At 40.5% G+C, this 20153-nt stretch overlaps 1 protein-coding gene across 2 annotated transcripts in view; it reads left to right on the forward strand.

The window, feature by feature from the left end:
- The window catches only part of gc (GC vitamin D binding protein), a 46123-nt gene that overhangs the window by 11374 nt on the left and 14596 nt on the right, over positions 1-20153 (forward strand). For both annotated transcript variants that reach the window (XR_004025249.1, XM_030772729.1), the window contains exons 4-8: positions 7256-7467; positions 14739-14871; positions 18140-18228; positions 19095-19221; positions 19598-19800. Coding sequence is in view for 1 of the 2 variants with exons in the window: in XM_030772729.1 (XP_030628589.1) it covers positions 7256-7467; positions 14739-14871; positions 18140-18228; positions 19095-19221; positions 19598-19800 (764 nt within the window). In the remaining variant the exon portion in view is untranslated. The remainder of the gene's footprint in view (positions 1-7255; positions 7468-14738; positions 14872-18139; positions 18229-19094; positions 19222-19597; positions 19801-20153) is intronic.

Consider the following 20153-nt stretch of genomic DNA (forward strand, 5'->3'; position numbering starts at 1 on the left):
TCAAAAGCCATCTGGCAGTGTGCAGACCACTCCCAGGGTACCCCTTTTTTCTTGAGGTTATTCAGTGGTGCCACAATGTCTGCCAGCCTAGGGATGAACTTGTGGTACCAACCTACCAACCCCAGGAACCTCTGTAGACTTTTCAGGTCTGTGCGTGCTGGATAGGCCGTGATGGCATCAACCTTTGCTGGGTCTACTTCCACCCCTTTACCCGAGACTACATGGCCAAGGAAGGTCAACTGAGTCTGGAAGAGATGGCATTTTTAACATTGAGGGTTAGATGGGCCTGATGCAGCTTTTGGAACACTGCCTCAAGGTCATGCAAATGTTGCTCCTGAGTTCTGGAGAAAACAATGATGTCATCTATGTAGACGAAGCAGATTTTGCCCTTCAAATTCCCCAAAACACTTTCCATCAACCGCTGGAAGGTGGCGCCAGCATTCCTCAAACCAAATGGCATGACCTTGAATTGGAATAGGCCTTGATGGGTAATCATAGCAGTCTTCTTTTTGCTCTCCTCGTCCATGGCCACCTGCCAGTACCAAAAAGCAAATGACTGTTTGCTTTTGTGGTGATACTCTGTAAGCTCTCTTTCGCACTGGCAGCTCATCTGTAGTCAGAATCTTGTGCTTTATGACATCGGTGGTACCAGTGGTATCTGACCAAACTGAAGGCCACTTCTGCAGCAGTGGCCTAACCACCTCAGGTTGAGCCACCAAGAGTGGAACTGCAGGCTGTTTGTCATTGGAGTCTTCAATTACAGCCATGTAAAAGTTGACTGCAGGCTCTGCATGACCCCACTGCAGTGTGTCTTGAGCTTTTTGTAAAAACTTATATTCTTTTCCCCCTGGCATGACGTATTTCCCCAGGTGTGGCTTTAGGATGAGTTGGCTTGTGCACATGAAGTCTAGGCCCAGCAGCAAAGGCATGTACAGCTGGTCGTCTTCAAGCACATGTACGGTGACAGTGATGTGGGCATTGTTGAGGGTAAGAAGCAAGGCTGTCTTCCCTATCGCTTTACTCTCTTGTCCATTGGCCATAACGAACTTCTGGCTGTCACTGCCACACAGTGTCTCACCTGCCTTCTTTACGTTGTTCCACAGGGATTTACTCATCAGAGAGTGCGTACATCCAGTATCAAGGACAGCATCACCCTTTGAGCCACGGAGCCCTATTGGCACCACCAGGAGAGTTGGAACACCCAGCACAGAGGCCACGTCTGCACTATGCCCACGGCCCTGACCATATTCAGGTTTTTTGCTGGCCTTTTTGGAAGAGCGGTCTGTAGGGTTGGACTGTTGAACACGGCTCCAATAATCCTTGGAGTTAGTCCAGTCCTTTTCTTTCAGAGACCCCACCTTGACCACTTGATCTACAGTAGACACAATGCCAAGTAGGCCACTGGCCAACCTTGGATTACATGCACTGAGGATGCGCCGCACGATCTCTACCTCAGTCATAACTGGACTCCACTTCAGACAGAGCGCACGGTGATCATAAGCAAAGTCCCTCAGGCACTGCGTGGGTGATTGCACATTTGAACAAAGTTGCTCCTCTATCTCAGACTGGTAGTCTGTGGGTAGGAATGCTTCAAGGAAAGCGCTTTTGAACTTTGTCCAACTGGATATTTTGCCGCAGGCAGCTAACCACCAACTTCATGCCAGCCCTTTTAGAACGGCATTGAGAGTGCCTAAGAGCTCAATGTCACTTAATGGTCTGAGAGTAAGAAAGTTCTCACACTGCTCAATGAAATCAGTGACGTCTGTAGAACTCCTTGACTCACCAAACTGGGGAAACTCCATTCTAATAGGCAGTTTGGCTGAGGCTGCATGTTGAGAGGGGAGAGTAGCATCACCCTCGATTGGATGACGGCTGGCAGGAACTAGCACTGCAGGAGTGGAAAAACTGGTTGGCCTCCAGGAGTAACGATTTTTGTTGAGGGCCTTTTTCATTTCTTCTCCCCACCGTTTATCCCTTCGCTCCAAACAAGCCACCACGGCCTGATCGAACCTCTGCAGCTGTGTGTCAATATACTCTTTTGCCTCTTTAGCAACTGTCTCAATTGCAGCTCTGAGACCATCTCCACGATTGAGGGTGCTGTCAACCGCTTCTTTGTGGCGATTTTCTAAAGCCTCGATTCTCAACTGAAGCTCCTGAAGCTGTTCTGTCAATGCGACTGCTTCAGCGTCCTCCTCATCATGGACATAGTGTTTGTGGGAATAGTAATGCAACCAGGGGAGATATATGCAAGGTAGTGTTGTATTTGTATTAAATACAATAAAGGTATGTATGCAATGTGGTGTTGGGTATGTACTAAAGACAATGAAGGTATTTATGCAATGTAGGGTTGAGTGTGTGTTCTCAGCTACCCTATTACACTCAGAATAACCAATTACATTCAACAAAACTCAAAATTGTTACACTACACTAGTCAGCATCTATAATGAACAACAATATCAGTAAAATAATCCTGCTCCCCGTACGGGCCACCACTCTGTAACAATTCGCCTAACTAAAAATTTAAGGAGAACAGCACAACACAAAATTTAGGTACGGGCAGATCTGATTTCTGCTGCCTACGGACGCTACCAGCTGGGCCTAAGAAAATGACTGGAAGCAGTAAGTAACAACCGACAAAACTCACCCTTTGATCACCGTAAAAATAATACATAGGAGACTCTGCTTGCTGTGCAAAAAACACATATATTAATATGAATCGAATTAGACCGCGTTCGATTTGGACGAGCACTACAAGGAGCACAACAAATTGAGCAGAATATTTCCCTTGATGAATAAAGTCCCAAACGAAAACAAAATCCTCCAATGTTCGGCTTAAGCAAAATGAGACGCCGTGGTCTACAAACAAACAAAAAAAAACACGCAATCTCACCAGAGCGTCCCGTTTAGAAAAATAAGGTCCTCGTCATGCAGTATTCCAGTGATTTTCTTTTTAACAATATAATCCATAAGCAGAAAGGTAGATCAACTGTTCAACAAACTCCTGGTAGTTCCGCGTCTGCGAGACCTCCAAACGCCGACTTGCTCTCCTGTTTGCATGCTTCGACAACAGGTAGTACGTCATTCCCGTTCCTCCACATTTAAACATAAAGGTGTACATAAAAGTCCGTCCCCAAAAGCCGTGTTAAACATAGGAAACTGAAAACATGTACAGCATTTAAACTAAGTGATAAAAATTAAAAAAACAAATACATGTTTCTCTTATCACGACAATGCCATACACAAAGGTAGACTTTTAAGCAACCATTACACACTACACATTAAAGGAGAGCCAAATCTCTCAAGCAGTTCACTACACACCAAACAGGAGCCAGGTCACAATGGCAGTTCACTACACACCAAACAAGAGCCAAATCGCAAGGGTTATTCACTACACACCAAGCAGGAGCCAAATCACAAAGGCTATTCACTACACATCAAAGGAGAGCCAAGCCTCTCTAGCAATTCACTACACACCAAACAGGAGCCAGGTCACAATGGCAGTTCACTACACACCAAACAAGAGCCAAATGGCAAGGGTTATTCACTACACACCAAACAGGAGCCAAATCACAAAGGCTATTCACTACACATCAAACAGGAGCCAAACTAGTCTAGGCCCTATACACTCAACTCACAACACACATAAGAAGTGCAAAGGCCTAGCGTACTTCCCCCTACAAGTCACCCCTCAGCCACAGCATAGACCCAAAAAAAAGTAAGGAAAAGAAATGAAAACCTCGCCAAAATACCAAACAAAAATTGGTTTTACAAGTTCATAATTCTACTATGGCAACAGGCTAAAAGCTAGCAAGCGCCTGGTAGTCTGCTAGCCTATCATACATTTCATACTGTAATATGAGTAGGCTTAGCCTAATTAGTGTGTGTGGCAAAACCGCGGTGGGAAAAACAGTGGTTACATCAACCGTCTGGAGAACAAAAATAAGAGCAAAAAGAAATAAAACACATAATCAGCTTCAATCCCATTGAATGAAAGTTTAAAAGACAAGTATACATATACATATAAATAACCAGACTACCTTAACTTCAGTAGTCTGCCCTGGTTGTCCGGTTAGGCAGGGCCAACGCGAGTGTTTGTAGCCTAACGGCAGCAATAAATAACATTACGCGCTTAATCCATTAAATATGCACAGTAGCCATAAATACATTTATAAATAAAGGATTTCTGAAATACACATTGTATAAATTACCTCCGTAAACTTCTCAGTGCCACAAAAGGTACTAACGTGCTGTCCCCCCTCGGTTCTGACGTTGCCTCAAGGAAACTTTTGAAGACGCTACTTCTCCCCCTGATGTTATAATCCACTAGACCACCAACCCCGTCTTAGCTTGCTATTTTATCACCGCCGGCACAGCTATAAACACAGATGCTTTTTCGTCCAGCGTTTGCCACGTGAATGAGATTTAAAACAAACAAAGGGAAGTCCTAAACGCCGTGAGCTTCCGGTGTCGCGTCATGTCACATGACTGCAGTAGAACCACCTGACACACGTAACACATACTGCTGTGAACACCTCCCCCCGTCACATATTTCCCTCACTCCTGAAGGACTAATCCCATGGCCTAAAGTAGCGGTCTGGGGTAACTGAATAAATGGAACTTTGTTGGCCCTCTCGGTGTTGGATAGCTGACTGCGGCAACCGGAAGGGGTTTGAATGCTGGCCTGCTCGTGTTCGCCTTGGACGTTTGCCGCGTGAATGAGATTGAAAACAAACAAAGGGAAGTCCTAAACGCCATGAGCTACCGGTGTCGCGTCATGTCACATGACCGCAGTAGAACCACCTGACACACGTAACACATACTGCTGTGAACACCTCCCCCCCATCACACTTGCTTAGGGTCAATGGTGATGCTCACTCGTAAAACTGCAGAAGTTTAATAGATTTCATTCAGGTGCTATACAGAAGAGAAAATCTACATAATGTTAATGCACAGAGAAAATGTGCCACTGTTGCCAATGGATGCAACCAAGGGAAATGTGAGATTGTCTTGGGGAAGGTAGAGCCACTTAACTACTGTGACATGTTTGTCAGATCCTGCCAAAATACTTTTGCTTATTCACCAGTTATTCACAAAGTCTTGCTGCCTTCCAACACTAACCTAAAAAATGCAATAAAGTCTGTGCTTATTTATGTATGGTGATGAGGCGAAAATGCCCTGAACGCAAGATAACTTCTAAGCTGACAAATATATTAATGCTAATTAGTGCTGGGCGATATGAAATTTGTATCATGGTATTTTTTAAGATTCTTTTTGTTGTTGTTTGGTTTTTTGTTGTTGTTGTTGGGTTCCTTTTTTGCAAGACTGGATCTTTATAGGTTTGTAGTGGCTTACTCTACTGTCAGGAGTACATAGAATGTGAAAACATTTTAATTTCATCATGTTTATATTGAAGGCTTTGATTACTATAGGGTTTACTTAGCCCCACAAAATGATACAATATATGAAGGAATCACTATGCATGAAACAGCTGCAGAATGTAAATACTTTTTATTGTGCAAACTGCAATGTAGTGAAAACAGAACTTAAAAATAATTAGATATGCCAACAACTTTAACATTGCTCACTTTTTAAAACAAAATGTTTCTAGACAGTTCTATAAACACTATAAACTGACCTAAAATAAGCATTTAACTATTCAAAAAGATATTTCTCATACGTTCTATTGCACAAGTAAGAAACAAGCTTAATTTTAATTCAGATGTTATCCTTCAAGCCAAGGTATTCAAGTATTAAAATGGCTACACAATTCCCTTGGTTCTCCAAATAACAAATAAAGCATTCCAAATTTTCAATGTGCATTAATGTTATCCTTCAAGGTACATTATTCAAGTATTAAAAAGGGCTCAGCCAATAACCAACACCCAGTATGCCGTTCGGCGGTGTAATTTAGTAAACGTACAATTATTAGTGTTATAAATTGTTGCGTGCTGTGGTGTTTTGCCCTGTTAAAGAGAGTAAGTTGTGGGTAATTAATTAGGGATGGGTCATGATTTTCGAAGAGTCATTAAATTATAACGCGTTACTTACTGACAAACCAACGAAAACAAATATCCCCGACTGGCAAAATTAGCAAGGGCATACTTGTGTGTGCCCGCAATGTCTGTGCCATCAGGGAGTGTGTTTTCCATGGCAGAACTTATTGTAAACAGACTGCGCTCCAGTCTTCATCCCGACCATGTGCATATATGCTCATTTTTCTAACTAAAAATATGGAGTAGACTGTAGGCCTGAACAGTTGCTGAGATTAGCCTTTATGAAGACGGACATGTTAAAAATTACTAATGTTCATGTCAGCATTGTTGTCACTCAGGTGTGTTCAGAATTTAGACATGTTCAAAATCATTATGGCTTAGGTTAGGTCAGTGCACATTTTCCCCCAGTGTATTAAACAGTTCGTTATGATACTGACTGAAATGATAAACTTGCAAACACCTTTTGAACTGTACTAACACTGATACGTCACTATATGAGAAAGCATGAGCTCTTCGGGGCTCATTGTTACTAACTTCACTGCCCATTTTCTGAGCCCCTGTGTTCAGGAGGAGATTACACTCTTTCATCATTTTCAAACCATGACAGTTACAGGCAGGTCTTGTTCTATTTCTCAGATAATGTTGGCTGCATTTGTCACTCAAAACAGTGATCTCTGTTTCACCGACTCTCCTGTTGTGCAAAGGCAGAAAGTGACAGCATTCTCATAAAGATAGACATGAAAGAGTGGCAGTTCTGAGGTTTCTTTCATTGTTTCAGTATGATTTACAGATAATGAATCTACTCTTTTGTGCAAATCCATCAGATTGTCTCTGCAACAACCACAATCACAGCTTGTATCAACATAAGTTGATACAAGCTGATTAATATCTGAATTTTTCAGATCTAACATTTTGGTGAGTGTTCATCTGTATTCTAATAGTCATTCTCCACACAATAGCGTGGAAACATAAAGTATTTTACCAGCCCGCTGTTCCATACAAACAGACATACTTAACTAGCCTGAGACTGACTCTCACAGCATTGTCTGAACATGTCAATAAGTACATTCCCAATTTCTGGAAAATTCACCCATTCAGTATGATGTCTTGCAGTTATAACATCCTAGCCAATGGAAACTCTGCCATTTTGAAAATGTCTCTCTTGTACATTGAATTTAAGGTACTTTTTATAGAAAATGTCTGTCTTTTTATGTGGAACTACAGGGTTTTAAATGCTAATTAGGATTTCTGATGTGTTCCAGGCCACTGCTATATCAGACAAGTCGTGCAGGAAAGACTCTCCGTTTCCCAAGCACCCAGGTATCACACAGTGCTGTGTTCAGCAGGGTCGGGAAAGGAAGCTGTGTCTTGCCATGCTACGCTATGCAGCCGATGAGCTTCCATCTCTACTGGAACCTTCTAATGAGGAGATTTGTAAGCAATACCAGCAGGATCCAGTAGACTACTCAGCCAGGTATGAAATATGGGAGTTATTGCTTTCATAATTTCTCTGGAAGTTCATAGACAAAAGACATAATTAGTAATGAAGTAATAAGATTATCACTATTTCATGAGTGATGCAAGGTAATATATGCTTGTTTCAATTTATGATCCAGCTGATGCACAATGACTCATAATGTAGTGAGCTGTACTAGGGGCATTATGAATGTTCATGCTGATTTATAGATGGTCACATCATGGCGGAGGTCAGCTTTACAACAGCACAAACTACATGTTGTTGGTCACGTTTCTCTGGACTGATCAGTGATCAGTCTCATCATAGACTGTTACAGGACATGGCTTTGTAAATGTGATGTTGCATAAAACATGATATGAGATTTGAATTATTAGTTTTAGGGTTAGGTTTCATTTGGGATTGGTTTTAAGGTTAGGTTTAGTTTGGGATTGGTTTTGGGGTTAGGTTTACTTTGGGATTGGTTTTGGGGATATGTTTACTTTGGGATTGGTTTTGGGGTTAGGTTTACTTTGGGATTGGTTTTGGGGATAGGTTTAGTTTGGGGTTGGTTTTAGGGATAGGTTTAGTTTGGGGTTGGTTTAGGGGATAGGTTTACTTTGGGATTGGTTTTGGGGTTAGGTTTAGTTTGCGATTGGCTTTGGGGTTAGGTTTAGCCTGGGATTGGTTTTGGGGATAGGTTTACTTTGGGATTGGTTTTACGTGCTGAATACTGTGAAGCGTCACCTAGCTTACATCTTGAAGAGATCTATTTTCTAATGGTTGACTCATTTGCTCTCCACTTATACCACCAAAAAATCTCTAATAAAGTATTAGCTGGAATTATTCAATTTAGCCATTTTGTATGTTTCTAGTTTCCTTCACTCCAGAACTCTGGCTGTTGGCTAAGCCAGTCTCTCATTCTTAGTTCAAATCTGTCAGTTACTTTTTATTTGCTTGCTAGAAGAGTTGCTCTTTCAGATGTTGTTGTTTGACTTGGATTTTTTCACAAATCCCCCATCATTATTCAGAGATGACTGTGTACTGTCCAGTCAGATTCATGTATTCAACAAAGCCATGGAATAATGAGTGGTATAACCTATGACATAAAGTGTGTTTGTGCGAGGGTTCAGGGTTGGGAGAGACAAGATGCCATGCTCACATTCTCATTCTAAGGGACACACACCTTTGTGACTGTCTCTCTCCACTGAATGTCTCTCCCATTATAAAGAAAGGGCATTTATATTTCTCTCTCTTGAGTGTGTCTACACAATCAACCATTCATCTCAGATCCATAACCTGCTGATTTAGCTCCCTTTTCTGCACTCCCTTCTTTACTATAATCACCATCTGACCTTTATGGCCAAATGTCACTCATTTGAGTCAGTCAGTCTCTGAACAGAGCACCAGCAGAGCAGGGCAGCTCTGGATGTTCCAAGGGGACACCGGAGTTTTATGTATAGGTTTGTGTACAGGAGTTTAAAAAACAAAAGTTTGACCTAATGTGCTGATATTCTGTGTGGTGACCTTTGTACCTCACACAGTACATGTGTTGCGGCATACTGGCGTCCTGTCTGGTCCTCGTTATGTGCAGGTTTGCTTCATCTTTATCCTCTGTTTCTTTAAATGTTTTGACTCTCAAACATAACTCCATATGTTATGTGTCTGAATACCCAGCACTGACGTTGAGGAGAGTAGTGTGCATGTAATGTTCAGGTCTGTTCACTCTTTATTCCTCAATCTGAACTGACGTTGCACAGAGGAAAACAGAAAAAAAAGTCTTTATCTGGTGGCAAACACTGATTTGCCACACAACCCATTACAATTTGAAAATCAGGAAATTGATTTTTTATGGATGCAGAATGCCCATGGTGTTATTGATACACAGTGAGTGTCAGTCACTCACAACAATAACAGAATCTAGAATTCTGTTTCCATACTTCAGACCTTGAGATATTTGTTTCATATGGGTGCCACTTCTGTTTTTCTCACCTTATGTCCACATCATCATTCCGGTCACTTCCTGTACAATGGCAAGGTCATGCAGACAGCTAGATTCAGTCTGCATTCAGATCAGACTCTAATGACTGTCACAGTGCCGCTGTCAAACACATCCTGTGTGAGTGTAAAGAGCCTACACAGTACACTCGTATAGTTAAATTAATACACACATTATGTGTATGTTCATCTACACATTATAAAAAGTGGGCCCATAACATCAGTTTTAGGAGAAACCAGGTGCTCTGGTTTCAAAATTGCTGATGTAAAAACCTCACTCTTTCTCTGATTAGGCCTTAATGTCCATTATACAGAACAGAAACTAAACCGTCATAATCTGAAAATGGAAAGCATGTCACCATATTACTCCACACAGAGCACTTGAAAGTGGTGTACACATGTAGGAAACATGGGAGTTGAAGTGTTTCCCAAAACTGATTTGGAAGCAGACCAAAGAGAAAACACTGATGGGTGCAAAATCCATTCCCAACAAAATCTTGGAAAAACAGGCAGTGCTTAATGAAGCATCTGTAGCCTTAAACGGAATAACCATGGTCCTAATTCAGTAATTCTACTCAAAGAGAATTGATATTATTCTAGAGATTCTGATTCTGGTTGAATTTTGTGCTGATATATAAAAATCGAAATATCAGTTAGATGAATACTGTAAAGCGGTCTTTTCTACCTCTGGATATTTGTTTTGTATGTAAATTAGCCTGTGCTGGTGTGGTGTAATTACTTAAACAGTGATTGTGACCTTATGCTAATATATTCTCAGACCCGTGCTTTAATGCCCATGCATGGTCCTTACCAAAGACCCTGTGAGTCTGAAGACTTCTCAGAAACAGGAGTCAATGTCAGGTGCACAGGCACATGTCTTCTCCCCTCAGTCTTATGCAGTTACATGATTCCAATGGGGAAAAAAAGAAACTGAAATGGAATCGGGCAGAGGCCACTGGTCTTTGTCTCTCAAAGTGAACACAGGAGAATGGAATTCCACCCCGCTGATCGCTGAAGCCAGTTAGAGTTTTGAAAACTCAGCGTCTCCCATTAGATGCTTAGATTAGAGCCTGTATGGCCTGATGTGTTGACATGTGAAGACAGAGCAGATTAACAATCAGGCCAGTGCCCATTTAGACATGTGAGTGCTCTCCTGGGATTTGGCATTAACACTGTCTTTGTTTTTTAGTTTACTAGAAGCCACATTTGGTGCTTGCGCTCTGTGTGTGTGCGTGTGCGTGTGCACCGTGACATTAGGAAACATTATGGGTCTTACTGTCCTGCATCAGTCACCAGGGACAGCTGCTAAAATCCCCCACTTTTGCTTTAATGGCTAACCCCCTGAGTCTGTGCTCTGTCTTACCCCCCGTCTGGGGCTGGTAATGGCCCAGCGGTGGCATTAGCGGTCTGTATCAGACACGTGGACACGCTTAAAGAGACGCACTGACATATTTCATATTTGTTTTGTTTGCAGGTCAACAAAGACCAACATCTCTTAATGTAGTTCATTACTGATAAAAATATATATAAAAACATAAAGCGAAACAACACATTCAGCTTATCACAAACTGTTATTGCCAGTAATTGCTACTGGAGAGATTAGTCACAACAGTAATGGACTTTTCAGATCATATCTGCTTTGGGGAGCTCTCCTACCATCATACCTCATTACAAATGTGCTGTGCTGCTGTGTGTTCTCCCCTGGAAGACAAAAGAGGGCTATAGAGGGGGTGGGGGTTCTTTTTTTTTTTAGCGTAGCATGCCAAAAAATCATCGTTTGAGTTTCAGTTCATTCATTCAGTTCATCTATTTTTTAACTGGTATTTTGCATTACTAGCTCCTCTTGCAAAAGTAGCGTTTGTCTGCAGAAGCTTTTATGACTAAAGACAGGTCAGCTCATAAATAACTACTATGTTATTTATTAAGTCTGTATGTCTTCAGTTTTCACTTATAAGAACGGGCACAATGAATAACTAAATGTTGCACGCTATATGTTCAAAATCCAAATTCAGAATCCAAAGATGACATAAGACTACATGAAATTAAATTTTGCGGTGTTACACTAGATATTTCAGTTTAAGTTGAGATGAGATACGTCATCCAAAACACCAAATAAAAACTTGAGAACAAAGTCAGAAAACATTAAGCATAAATTATTACAATTAAGATTATTATGATTATGATTAAGCAAGACCACGGCAACTATGGTCTTGCTTAATCAATTCTGCTTAATCAAAACGAATTCAGAAAATGCTGTACTTCGAAGTTAGTCACAGCAGATATGCTTCAGCCAATCAGAGGTGGTCTGTGGGTATAAAAGGTCATTTGTTTAAAGGTAACACCTGCATTATTTTAACCCATTGGAAGCAATGTGAAAAAACAGAACTGTATAAAAAACTGGCTGGTAGAGCCTCTCCATGTGCCAGCTGAGACTACTGACAATGTAGAATATGTGAATTTGTTAAAATTCAGTTGAGTTCACTTGAATTTGAATTGAGATTCAGACAGAAAAAAAACAGAGTCAGAAGAAAGATTAATTCACCTTTAAGAATTTCAGATCATTTTATCACATATGAGCACAATGTAAGCAATTTGTAACCAAACCCTCAAACACTATGCATTATAATCACTGGAAAAAATTTTTCCACATGTAAAATTTATTTGTTGGAGCTTTCTTACAAAATTTGAAAATAAATAACTTTTCTGAAAGAGAACAATGAGGGTATGGATAGTTATGCTGGGAGAGCTACCTGAATCCTAAATGATATTAAAACACTGTTTCAGTCTGGGAAATAGTGTACTTTCATTTCACAGTTTCTAATCTACATTGAACATGTGGAGCTCAGGTTGTTAATTAATTAGTGTGATAGGATATAGTTTCATTACAGCTCTTCCCACACAAGGTGCCGAGCTGTGCTGAATTTAAAGACTCAATCTCGTATGCCCTATTTTCAGAGCTGAATTTCAAGAGGTTTGTCATGTTTCAGATGAAGTCAGAGAGAAGATTTCATATGCCAATGGGAACAGGCTGTGATAATTGCAGAGGAGTCACGGGACTTCTCTGCTCTGATCATCTGTCTTCATCCACCCTTTTCTAAATGAATAAAATGAAGTTCTGTAGATGTGTTTATGTGTGTGTGTGTGTGTGTGTGTGTGTGTGTGTGTGTGTGTGTGTGGGGATGTGTGTGTGCACGTGTGCATGTGTATGTGCGTGCCTGTGTATCTGTGTGCGGGTGTGCGTGTGCATGTGTGTGTGCATACACGTGTGGGTGTGTGTGCGTGTGCACTGTAGCAGTGCTTCTACATACCCACTCAGCTTGTGTGATGACAAGCTTGATGTCTAATAAATCAAAACCTATATCACCTAAAGCTTTTAATGGTGAGAGGTTAGGTTAAATGCTAATTAAATGAATGTGCTTATAAACCCCCGAGTTTCTGTTAACTGAGCTACTAAGTTACTTAGTGGGAAATATACATCATTTTATCATTTTATTATTTCATTGTTTCCATGTCTGGGCTTACATGGCTCAGTTTGTACATGGACCTGGTAATCACTACATTAAAATGATTTTTTTTTTTTTATCTCATGAAACCGAGAGAAAATAAAAGACAGAAAAGATGTGCATGGTCTTAAATCCAGACCAGGATTCAAAGTGAAACGTGTCATAGAAGGTGCAAGATTTGCAGTGACATTTACCTCTTGTCACTCAACAGTGGGAGGGAGGAAAAATTGCCACCGTAAAATTATCCACTTCTTTCACGATCACTCTGTGACTGCTTTGATTCCATAGATCCAGCAATAATGACTACAATCATCATTCCTGTCCCCCAGTGAGGTCTGTTCAGTTCACTGCCCTGTGCCTGTGTGGAGAGAGCTTTTAATAAACACTGCAGTGACCCCCACAGAGAGCTATGTGTTGGCTTGGGCAGCCATGTCGCTGAGGTGTAAGGACATTCATTCCCAATGAATGTCTATGGGAACCAAAGCTGTATGGATCAGACTGTGCAAAGTTTAACACACCATGACTCTTTCTGGGCATTTTTACAAGCCCCAAATAATAATACAAATGAATATGGCTTATGCAGAAGCTTGGGCAGACATAATTTAGATGATTAGGCATTACTTTTTAAAAAGATGATTAATAATGCCTAGAAAAGATAGGTTCACTTTTTTGAGTTCAGATGAAGACTGAAATGTTGAAGTAATGTTGAAGCACTGAGCTGAAATAACTTTGCGCCCTCCGATTTGTCAGGCTGTTGCACCTTCAATAACCATGGGCTCCTCTGAGCCATTTTCTGAAGATTAGAAAATAAAGCACAATTTAATGCTTAAGGATAGCAATTTTAGTGGTCAGAAATTCTGCCAAGAAATGGAAGATGAACAAAACAGCAGAAGACATGGCAAGATGTGAAAAAAAGACTGATAGACTTGAAAGAAAACCTTTCAATGCATTAACTATTGACATAAGAGTGGCTTGGTTGTAACTAGCAGGTCATGTGCTACAACATACCATAATCTATGTCAAATGCACAATCCTAAATTCAGTGACTTTTGTTTTAATCGGTGGTAGGGTCTCAATTCATCTATTCTCTGTTTGTCAGATAATGGTATTTTGCACATCTGTCAGTGCCTGCTCACCTGGTGTATATTGACAAATACGTATTAACACATTCAGAGACTATGAAACACACTTTGAAAAGGCTTGTGCAACAAGCCAGTGATGTTAAATAACTGGGCTTTAATTTGAGTGATGAATTGATTGATTTATTTAACTCTGTAATAGTTTAAATAGGGTAAGTAGTGCTGTTTAACCAAAGTTAAATAAATAAATACTTAGTCATTTCCAGTAAGATGTCATGTTTAACCTTGTTTCATGTGGAGCTCAGATAAAGTTCTTTTCACATAAAGATTGTTTTGAAACATTCACCACAGGTTCCCATAATTTTTCACACAGCCATAATAACCACCATGGAGTAACCTACAATAATCAAAAATCACACAGCCATAATAACCACCACGGAGTAACCCACAATAATCAAAAATCACACAGCCATAATAACCACCACGGAGTAACCCACAATAATCAAAAATCACACAGCCATAATAACCACCATGGAGTAACCCACAAAAATCAAAAATCGCACAGCAATACTTCACTGCTTTGAGATGCAAAATGCTCAGGGTAATGCAATGCAAAGAGCAGTGCAGGAGGGGCTTCCCTGGCAAAAAGATTGTATTTTAACCCAAATTTTTGTTTATTAAATGACTGATGTATTTTTTTTGTGTCTTGCAGGTATGTGTATGAGTTGGCACGTCGACACAGGAGCATTCCAGCAGGCTTTATACTCAACGCCACACAGAACCAAGTGAAGATGGCCGAGACATGTTGTAGTCTAGCGCACTTAAATCCCTGTTTTTTCAAAGAGGTACAAGATGTCATGCCCATTTTACACTGCCTTTTCACAGAGGTACAATACACTACAGTCACACAATACCAGTGTGACCCCACTATGTAACCAGCATTCCACAGCACAGATCACATGCACACTAGACCACTTCACACACAGCTTACTCACACCCTCTGCCTGCAGGACACCATTTACTTTTCCCAGAAAGAAACAGCACCACCAGGCTCATTTAATGCTGTTTTTTTTTTTCAAAGAGTGGAACAGAAACCATGCCTTCTCAAAACTACCCCAATCAACACTACTTTAGAGAGCCAAAGCCTATGTAACACTCCTCTCCTCTCCCCCATCCACTTGCTTTGCTGATGCTCTGAAGCAACATAATGCAGACATGCAAGTAAATAAATTCAGAAGGTGCCTCAGACTATGGATGGGAATCGAGAACTGGTTCCACTTGAGAAACAGTTCCAAATTGTCCGATCCATCGGAAATTGTATGACTCCGTGGTTATCAGTTCCTTTTATCGATGCCGGCATATATTGCTGACTGTATGCTTCCATTGCAGCAAATTTCACTTTGCACTCATTCAGGTTGTAAGCAGGCAAAATTCACTCTGATTGGGCGAAATCGGAGCGAATCCGGTGAGGCAAGCGAATTCCCATCTTTATGCAAATGAAACCACACGAGAACCAATTAGTTCAGTGTGTGACGTGTTTGGTATGTGATGTTCTCTAGAGAGGCGGAGTAACCACAAAAAGTCTGACCAAGAAGACAGAGGCTAAAGGCTACATGTAGCATGAAAACGTGTATGATTAAAAGATGTATGGGCAACCATTTGTGTCTACATCAACACGGGTTGTTGTTTACATGTTACATGCACTTAGTTTGGGCCAGACCAGTACAAAAAACTCTCTGGTCAGGGCAGACACACCACTGTAGACCTTTATTTAAGCGCCCAAGCCTATGACCTCGGTGACAGGCTAACAACAGGATAGCCAAACTTGCTTGCTGTTTTCACAACCATGCCCCCAGAGCGAAAAGTGGTGGGGCAAAATTTTATATTTGGTTCAAACTTATTCCCTTTTGAAATAGAGAACTGTAATTTATTGAAATGTTACGAGGCATACATGCCTATTTTTCTAAAGCAGAATTGTTTATTTTATCAGTCAGTTTTATATTTGCTTTCCAAGTTACATCCTTTTAATTAACAGGATATAACTTTAAAAAAAAAAAAAAAAAGGAGCATTGTAATTTATTTTAATGTGTTCAAATGTTATTAGGCAGACATTCCACACTGTGTTCAGACTCACAGATAATAAAACAGCTGTGTTGATGCTGAAAACCTGTGTAGGCCTACTTTTTTCCACACAGAAAATTGATCAGGATTCGATAAGGGAATTGATAAAGAATCAGACCGATAAACAGAACAGAATCGATAATGGCATTGATAATAATAAAATCTCAGTTTCCATCCCTACCTCAGACAGTTAGTTAACCCTCGACCAAGCTGAGGTTTACTACTGGCGTTTACCTTACTAAAAGTGCTCATGTATATTTATTCATTTAGCAGACGCATTTATCCAAAGCAGCTTCCCAGATAAGCAGAAGACAAACCAAAACAGGCAGAATACAAACCAAGCAAATTAGGGACCTGACTGTTGCATAAGTGCCAATGCTAAGTTCTGTATCAGTTCAGATACACATGCAAGAATGCTGAGGGAAAATAGGGAGTGAACTGCATGTGGATCTAAAAGCCCCCTTAATTTAAACTATTGAGTGCCAAGTATCACAGTTAAGGGCCAGGTGGTATCAGTCATAGAGAAGGAAATCAACATCATAAAAATAGTCAGTGCACACAGGGCAGAACGGGCAGATTTATAATAATAGTAAGGAAGTTTGGTGAGGTATACATCATAAAGTGATGAGTAGTGCATTGGGACATTACAGTTGTCAGGGCAGTAAAGTTTGCTTTATTGCTTTATTTCTTTAACTTGCTTTATTTTAGTTTTACTTTGCTGCAATGTTTACAAATTTACTACAAGTTTACTACAGGTTTACTTAAGTACATTTTTTTACAGGTTTACTTTACTACAAGTTTACTTTACTAATTTATACACACACACACACACACACACACACACACTGTCTACACTCTCTTGGGGCATGTGCAAGTGAGAATTGGATAGGATTGGAGAATGGTAATGTACCCTGCTCAGACTGTTAGCCTGCTGACTGACATCAGGTGGTAACTGTTGACAACAACTACACAGCCTCCATGAGCACATAAACGTCAGTAAAGGACTGCACCACTGCTGACCCACTGAAAAGGGAGGAATATATGACACTGAATTGATAGACACATCAGTGAAGTTACATCTCCTGGCCTCCAGCTGAAGTTGATCTGTCCCACCCACTGTCAGTGGTGTATAGTCCCAGCCAGATGATGAGAAATTTACAGTCACTAGTGGATAGCACCACTACTGTTAGTAATAATATTACACTCTCTAAATGTGATAAATAAACACGAACTCATTTTTTATTTATTTATTTACTTATTTAATAAAAAACTGGGAACTCATAACTCTGACTGTACTTCTCACCCCTTTTTGAAAATAAATAAATATATATTTTTAATTGTATTAGTTGTTAGTGCAGGGTTGGGAAACCTATTGCGCTCACAGGTCTCAGGCAGTATGTTGCTTTAACTCTAGCTGATGCTGTGTGAGGGGCAGAAGGGCCGATGTTCCGGGTGGAGGTTTGGTAGTAAGAGAAAAAACTCAGACACCCTGTGGTTGCAGGTTGGATTTCACAAACCTAAGTCTGCTCCAAAGGGCATGCAGTCTCTGACAGAGAACAAAAACATATGAGAGCAACAGCTAAATTAAAAATATAATATGAAATCTTAAAAAGACTCCAGACACATTCATGAGAGAACATCATATTTGTCTGCAAAGGCATACAGTTCTTCTTTGCAAGACAATAATGTTAACCCCTTTGTCAGTGGATAGAATCTACAGGCATGTTGTAGAAGGCTTTACTGCGAGAAATAAACTCATTCTATTATGTGGTTTGGTCCTAGACTCCAAAATACCTCCAGGGAATTTACTGGCTGCTGAGATGCTGTTTATCAGATAGCAAATACATGCACACCACACCAATATGGCTTTTCTACTTGTGTATTTTATGTCCCAAGACAACAAAGTATGACTTTCTGTCTCATGTCTCTTTAATGTTTATCATTGATGTGTGAATTTGTGAAAGATGCCATTGTTGTTTCTTTCTTTTTCAGCGATATGAATTGAGAAAATCCAGTAATTCCCTGAGATTCTTGTCCAACGTCTGCAACAACCGAGTGAACCTTAGATCTCATAAAACTGGGTAAACAGAACACACCCTGCTCTATTGGAAACAGGAGCATCTGTAATGCACGCTGGGAAATCCATCTGTGAAATGATTGATGGGAATAATGAACTCTGCTAATACTAAGAAAGGGTCCTTTCTGAGGTTTTGTCTGTAATATCCCACCCCTCTTCTTACCAGAGATCTTCATGTATTCTATGAAAACAGGTTTAAGTTAAAACAGTTTAAATGTCAGTCATCCATTCAGCTACTGTAAAGTATATCAGGAATAAAAGCACTGCCCTATGAATGTTAATCCACAATATAAACCCTTAATCCAGGTTAAGAAACAGAAATAAGGAAGTAAAGAAAGGAATTAATTACTGGAGAAATGAAAAACCTGACGCAAGGCATTGAAATACTGATTTTATCTCCAGCGATAGGCATACATTTGCGCCGCCTCCCCATGCACTTTGAAAAAGATGAACAGAATACAAATGCTGTAGAAATATAATACTGACAGTTTGAAGAACCTGCTGAGAGAGTCTGAATGCCAAGCATTCAGAAATAAAGCTCCCTCACTCAGATGTTTTGGCATAAACAATTACTCTGTGGTATTCAAAACAAGTGCTGGCACAACTCACATTTGCATTCTGCATTATCCCTCAGGCCAAGAACATATGGACGTATGTGAAAAGTTTTAAATACAAAAAGGCACACTCACACCACTTCCACTACTTTTCAGTTCATTATTCATGAGTAAACTTGCAGTGGGTGGAAAGACTGGAAACACTTTCATGTTTGATTTCTATCCCTTTAAAACAGAACACCCAGATTCTGACATACATGTGTTTAATAATAGATCCCTTGCGATACACAATAAATCTTTCCCTGTTCATTCCTAGGTTGGCGGTGTATTATGGAGGTCTTCTGAAATCTTCCTTCGAAGAGGCAATGACCACTGCCAGTTCTTTCCACACTGCACTCACAAAATGCTGTTTACAGCCACATGCAGACTGCCTCCTACAGGAGGTAAGGCCCACAGCTTGGGCTGAATCAGTCTACTGCCCAGAAACCCTTTTCCTGCATCACTGGGCATTTCACTAAGCCACTAACACAGCCACTGCTTCTAAGTAGTATGAGTAGAAAAATAAAGTGTTTTGTGTGGAAAAATAAAAGGAGAGTAGATGCTTTGTCTCCCAGAAGGAGCGGTAGATAAGACTACAGACATATATCCACAGTGACTCAGAGTGAGAACTCCAAAGTATTCTATTCCAACAGCCTGAGGTGGAAATCCTCACCCACCACACCGTCAGCTGAAATGAGCAATTTGCTTCGAAATTATTGACAGGCGAATCTATAAACAGGCATTTGGATGACATTCTTTGTGCTATCTCACCCCAACTAGTTCTCAGGCTTTCAGAAGATCCTTTGTAATGAATCAACTATGACTTCAATGTCAGTGGAGTTTGAAAGTTGCTGTAAGAAGACTCCCTTGGAGAGCCTCATGTGTGTGGACAACATGAAAAGACAACCTCCCCAGACTGCAGACACACCACCGACTCTCTCATCTCAGCTCTGTCAGGAGACTCAGCCACATGCCATTGAACGGTACACTATAACTTTACTCAGCCAATCAGCAGAGAGGTAGACAAAAGCCTGGTGAAAGGACCAGTGGGTGGGAATGGAATGTCATGGATCTGCAAACCATATGTCGTAATGTGGTGCATTACATCATAATGTTCCGCAATCCATAACATTCCATTCCAATCCCGTTTTCTGGGGCTTTCTTCAGCAGGTTATGTGTCTCAAATATATATAGAATATATAAAAGACACATAACCCCTTATATTACAGTAATAGTATTCCAGTGTGTCTCAAATGGGCACATACTTCACAAGAATATGATACCAACAGCAGTTTCTCTGCAAATGAATCAACAGATACAACCTGTTCTTTCCATA

Source organism: Chanos chanos, chromosome 1, assembly GCF_902362185.1.
Source record: "Chanos chanos chromosome 1, fChaCha1.1, whole genome shotgun sequence".
Classification (NCBI taxonomy): Eukaryota; Metazoa; Chordata; class Actinopteri; order Gonorynchiformes; family Chanidae; genus Chanos; species Chanos chanos.